Below are 5,594 nucleotides of genomic sequence, written 5' to 3'. Positions count from 1 at the left end.
AACGGTTCAGATCATCAAAACTTTTAGGTTGAATGAGTCATTCAAAACTATGATGAATGCAAATTATGCAATGCAAAATTCAAACTTATGTATCATTCACAAAGTGCACATATCAAACATGAAAATGAAAGCATGAAACTCCATCTCATTTTCCAAACTACCTCCTCTCTCCCACTGTTAAGAGTGTTAACCATACTCTCCACACCATAATTATCATCATTATGTTTGTTGGTGATTGCTAGAAGACAAGTAGCTTACTTAGATTTCAAACTTTCTCACCCTAGCATTATAGCTCCAACTATAAACATGAACCACCTATACAAAAAATTAGGTTACTAAAATGATTCGCTGTGACTTCATGTGGACGTTAATGAAGGTTTGAAAACCATATTTAAAATCCATTAATTACATTAATTAAACAGTAATGTACATTAATTCACAGAAAATAAAAAAGGGGAATTGGTTAATTAAGCATTTATCAACTCAATTTTTCCATAATCACACCAAAACGCAGAAACAAGAAGAAGAAAAAAAAAAGAAAAAATTGAGGTGATAAATGCAAGAAAAAAAGGTTGATCAACCTCAAGGAAAACGAAATATATAAAAAGAGACAAATTAAGGAAAGAAAAAAAAACATTGTATTTTTACAGTTTATAGATGATAAGAAAGCACGGCAAGACGGCGCGTGGATCAAACACTAGCAACTCGCCGTTGTCCCCACTCACCGAGTCAAACCCGACCCGGCCATCCAGCAACGATTGGAGCTCCAGCTGCTTCGAGACCCGACCCGCAACGACCCGGCAAACCAGCATGGCTCTCCTGCCCCTCGCCCCACCCGCATTCTCGTGGGCCACACCGCTACCGGAAAACGTGCAAATGGCGGAGCCTTTGCCGCTGTGAAACCTCCACGCGCCACCGAACGCGTCGTGAACCCCACTGCCAGATGGCGTCCCAAGGCAGTGGAACCGCATGACCTCGTTTCCGTCCGCGACGCACCGCGCATTCTCCTCCTCGTACTCGGATCCAACTTTCGGACCACCATCCGACCCGGCCCGGGAACGAGACTTCACCACCTCCCTATACTCCTCGAACCGCGCCACCGTCTTCGACCCGTTCTGGACCTTGAATATCATCTCGATCCGACCCGAAAACGCCTTGGGGCTCCAGCTGGTGTGGAAGATAATCTCTACGACATTACGCGACGGGTGTCCCTCGGGGAGCTCCGTCAGAAACGGGTCGTGGGGTCGGGCCGGCCGGGTCGTGGGGTCGCTTAACCGGGAGCGCTGAGGTGCTGGGCTCGGAGCGGGTTCGGGCTTTACGGGTCTGTCGCATTTCGAGTTGGATCTTTTCGACGGTGGCTGTTGCGGCGGCGAAGGAAGCAGCTTGGACTTTCTGGACTTATGGTGGTGGTGCTTGGCTGTGTCGACGACGACGTCTTTGATGTTCTGAACGCTCTTTCTGCAGCTGACGCTGTTCATCAGCGCTTTCGGGGTCGGGTGATAAACGTCTTCGAATGCTCTAGACTTGCACTGCAACGACTTAACCCACCCGCTCGCCATTAACGGACTTCAATACGACAACGTTTTGCTCAGACCCAGAGGCCAGACGAGAAATAGATGTGGTGTTGAATGCGAGTTCTTCTTCTTTCTCAGTCTTGGAAGAAAAGAAAGGAATGAAATGGAGGAGAGAGATATGGCGGGTTTGTTAAATGGGGGGTATTCGATTTTCTAATAACTGATACGTAGAGGGAGGGAATGACGGGAATGCCCTTCTGGGAAATTTGAAATTACCCACGTGGATTTCCGTGTCTTGCTTCAAGGGAGAGACTCGAAGAAAAAACAAAGTCCATCAATGGGGAGGGATTTATTTCTGGTGTGACAAAACAGAGATGGAAAGAGAGAGGAGAGAGTCGTCCCTGGGAACTGTTGCATGGTGATTATGGTCTTTTGGGCGATCGATGGAGTTAGATGAATATGATTGCTCTGGTTGGAGGTTAGATTTGTTCATCATTTGTAAATTTGAGATTTAAAAGTGGAAGGAGGGAGAGGTTTTAAACCCTAATTAAGGGTTTTGATATTGCAGTTTCTAAATATTCAATGTGGATTTTGGCCATTCGTAATCACTGTTTGTATCGTATTGTATTGATTTATTTTAGATATGGACAATTCTTAGAGGGTGAACGAGCATATTCACCCTGTTGTCGACACGAAAAGAAAGAACAATTCTTAGGTTCACCCCTTGGGTGAATGAGCATATTCACCATCTTTTGCAATTAAGACATAATAACTTTATAATTTTCTAATCCGACCATTTATGTTGTATAACGTAATACAAAGATTAGCTCTGTAAAAAACCAATCAAATTGAAGACCTTTTAGTTATTCATTTCTATGAAATACATGGACGGTTTATCATAATAGTAGTAAGTGTTGTTAGAACCATCCATTTGTTTGATTCAATTAGATAATTAAACAATTTCTGATTCGATTGATTTTTTACAGAGATGATCTTTAAATGCTTATTTAATATATGGACCGTTGGATTATAAATTTATTAAGTAAAAGTATGTTAATCGACAATGAGGGTGAATATGCTCGTTCACCCTAGGGGTGAACATAAGAATTGTTCGAAAAGAAATTAAAAGCTCGTTCACCCTAGGGGTGAACATAAGAATTGTTTGAAAAGAAATTAAAAGTAGTGAGAATCGAATTTGCTATTGTTTATTTTACGGAATTGTATGTAAAATAAAGAAATATAATACAATACTCATATTTTAGATTGTCTGTGTCGACCTTAAAAACAAAAGTTCCTCAAATGAGATTTTTATTATTAGATTTTTTATTTTCTTTTTCTCATAAAGTTTTCTCCTTCATTGTTTGTTTTCATAGAAAAGACCTAGCACAAGAAAGAAACAAAAGATCCTCTAGGACCAATATTCGATCTGTTGATGCTGAAACATATAGAGAAACCTATGCCAAAACATTCCAAAACTAAAAGGGCATATAGAAAATATGAAATCAGATTAAACGTCATCCAAAAATCAATCAATCTAGTACAATGTTGTAACATTTAAGTTAATATGAAATCGTATGATATATTACATCATGGATTATCTTTTTGTTCTTTATACGAGTGTAAATTTCTCACTAGAATCAGCTTAGTGGCTCTTGGCTTAATTGTATGAGGGATGATCATGCAAATTTATAAAAGAGAAATGTCATCACAAATTATTTTATTTTATAATCTAGTATTCAATTTCCGATTGAATGTGTTCTTTCGTCTCTTTCAGACCACAAGATGGAAAGTCATACAAAACCACACTGCTACACAGCAATGATGTTCTGTAGAAAGAAAAGGCAAATAGGTCTCCCTTTTTTGCTCTTGAAGTTTGAATGTTGCTCATAATGAGAAGGCCACTCAGCAACTCAAATTAGTATCAGTAACACAGCCTTTATTTGCATTCGTTTGAAAATAGACACTGTTGGTGACTGTCTAATTAAATATAATTCTAGTCCAGTCATTTTCTAATAAAGGCCTTGCTCTGACATCTTAACCCTGTATAGCTGAATCACTTAATTTGCTGCACATTGAAATTCAAGAAACAATAACTCCCCTTCACAGTTCTTGGTGGGGTTTAATAAGTTTTTGCAATGAGACAGAAGAACTATCGGAACCCTAATTTTGTTTTCCATTTTTGTGAAAAAGCTCCATTCATATGGGTTGTTTTGTAGTTCCTATAATGAAAGTCTGGGAAATGTTAAGGGCAATCATACATTTGGACCATGATCAGCATAGCCAGAGTTTTGCGCATGAGACTCCTTGCTTGTACTTCAGAATTGGTCCAAATGGAATAATGGCCATCGTTATTTACATTTTGGGTTGTTCTACCTTTCAGTGAATGCATTAAAAATGGTGGCCGGTGTGTGGCAAAATGTGGATACCTAATTGAGTTGGGTGACTTGTGTACGTAAGCATCGTTAATGTTACAAGCCGATTTAAGGTATATAATGCAAAGCGCTTATGTAAGTAAAGTTTGTTTAACTCTATTGGCAATGTAAAGTTTTTTGTTTGATAAAATCAACAGCTCATATACAGCAATGAGCCTATTGTGAGTCGAACTCACGACCTCTCACTTATAAAGGGAAAACTTATGCCACTAGACCAAATGGTACTGGGCAACAATCTAAAGTTTGAGCATAAGTAATAATTAGTCAATCGTAAAATTGGCCACTAAGAGATTACCAACGCGAGTCCTAAAATTAGCCCTTCAATTAGAGATACTATTAGCAAAGAGATTGAAGTATTTTATATTTTGTACTATTCTAAATAGTAAAGGGAACAAAGTGAAGTGGAATCTTTTATAGAAGTTTGAAGTGGGAGGGGAATAGAATAGAAGAATAGAAAGAGAATGGACAGTTGGATTACTTGGATACTAGCAGAAAAAGAAAGAAAGAATGCATCTAAAGAAAGCTCTGAAATTTAAACAAAAACGAGTAAAACGACAAGCTCCCAAGCTTCTAGTTTTGATTATCTTCTTGTACTCTAGCTCTGTAAACCCTAATTTCATCTTAGGCACTAATCAAGTGGGGGTTTGCACAGAGTTTGGTGCTCATTGGGATAATGACTTTTGTACTTACTCCAGGAGACAATTTTTCTAATCGAAGCTTAATCACCAAAGTATGATTATAATTATATATAATCCCACACCAAATGGTCCAAACCTTGACAACCCAGTTTGGCAAAATGGGGAAAATTCAAATCAAAGTGAAAGGGAAGCTTCTGTGGGTGTGGTTTTATAATGTGGTAATTATGAGATTCTGTATGGAGCTAGTTAAAAGAAGTGCATGGTAAGTTTAGGAGTGCAGAAAAGTAAAAACTTAGTGGCTGGAGACATATGGGGTTTAGGGCTGCCGGTGGGGTTTTGCCAGCCTTTGCTCTCACGCCTGAAACCATCCCCGGGAACTGCGTTGTATTTCCAAGCGTGCTATATTGGGGTCTAGACCTCCTCCAAAATGGGCAGCTCTATACCTTTTTCTTCTTCTCCTCTCAAGTTTCTCACATTGTAATGCTTTTTGAGATTGTTGTGGACTTGTGGGTAATGTTGTATTGCAAGTTTGCAACAAAAGTTAAGAAACCGTTCAAAAAGGGAACAATGTGGACCTCCATTTAAGCCGCAACATAATGCTGTAAAAAAGAAAAAAAAACCACTTGACGGTGAGGTAAAAATGGGTTGTCCGCAAATTGGATGCCCATTTCAAATTTAGCCTAAATGGAGCAAAGTATGAACATCTGCTTCTCAAAATGCAATTCAATGAGTGCGCATTGCAATTCAGTTAGTGGAATTTTTTTTTTCAAACTATAATTTGGCAATCATCCGTATGAAATATGAACATATCATTTAGTTATTTTTCGTTAATTAACTAGAGAAACTGCAGTCGTTTCTACAATTTACGTGACCAAATAGTTGTTGAAAACTGAAAAAATTCACTTAAGAAAAGTGAGAAAATATAATATGACTTATAAGATGGTAGTTTACTATAGATAAATCTACACATCTAGTGGCAGATGAAATTAAGTCAGATACAATTAAGTTGT

At 38.6% G+C, this 5,594-nt stretch overlaps 1 protein-coding gene across 1 annotated transcript; it reads right to left on the bottom strand.

The window, feature by feature from the left end:
• Positions 1 to 576: 576 nt before the first annotated feature.
• Positions 577 to 1,694, bottom strand: LOC133745298 (uncharacterized). Its single transcript, XM_062173358.1, has one exon. The coding sequence runs from the start codon at positions 1,557 to 1,559 to the stop codon at positions 645 to 647; it is 915 nt and encodes a 304-aa protein (XP_062029342.1). The 5' UTR covers positions 1,560 to 1,694; the 3' UTR covers positions 577 to 644.
• Between the last annotated feature and the right edge of the window lie 3,900 nt (positions 1,695 to 5,594).

The sequence above is a fragment of the Rosa rugosa genome, chromosome 4 (genome assembly GCF_958449725.1).
Source record: "Rosa rugosa chromosome 4, drRosRugo1.1, whole genome shotgun sequence".
Taxonomy (NCBI): Eukaryota; Viridiplantae; Streptophyta; class Magnoliopsida; order Rosales; family Rosaceae; genus Rosa; species Rosa rugosa.
The sequence above is the reverse complement of the archived record's forward strand: the minus strand, read 5'-3'. Positions and strand labels throughout refer to the sequence as shown.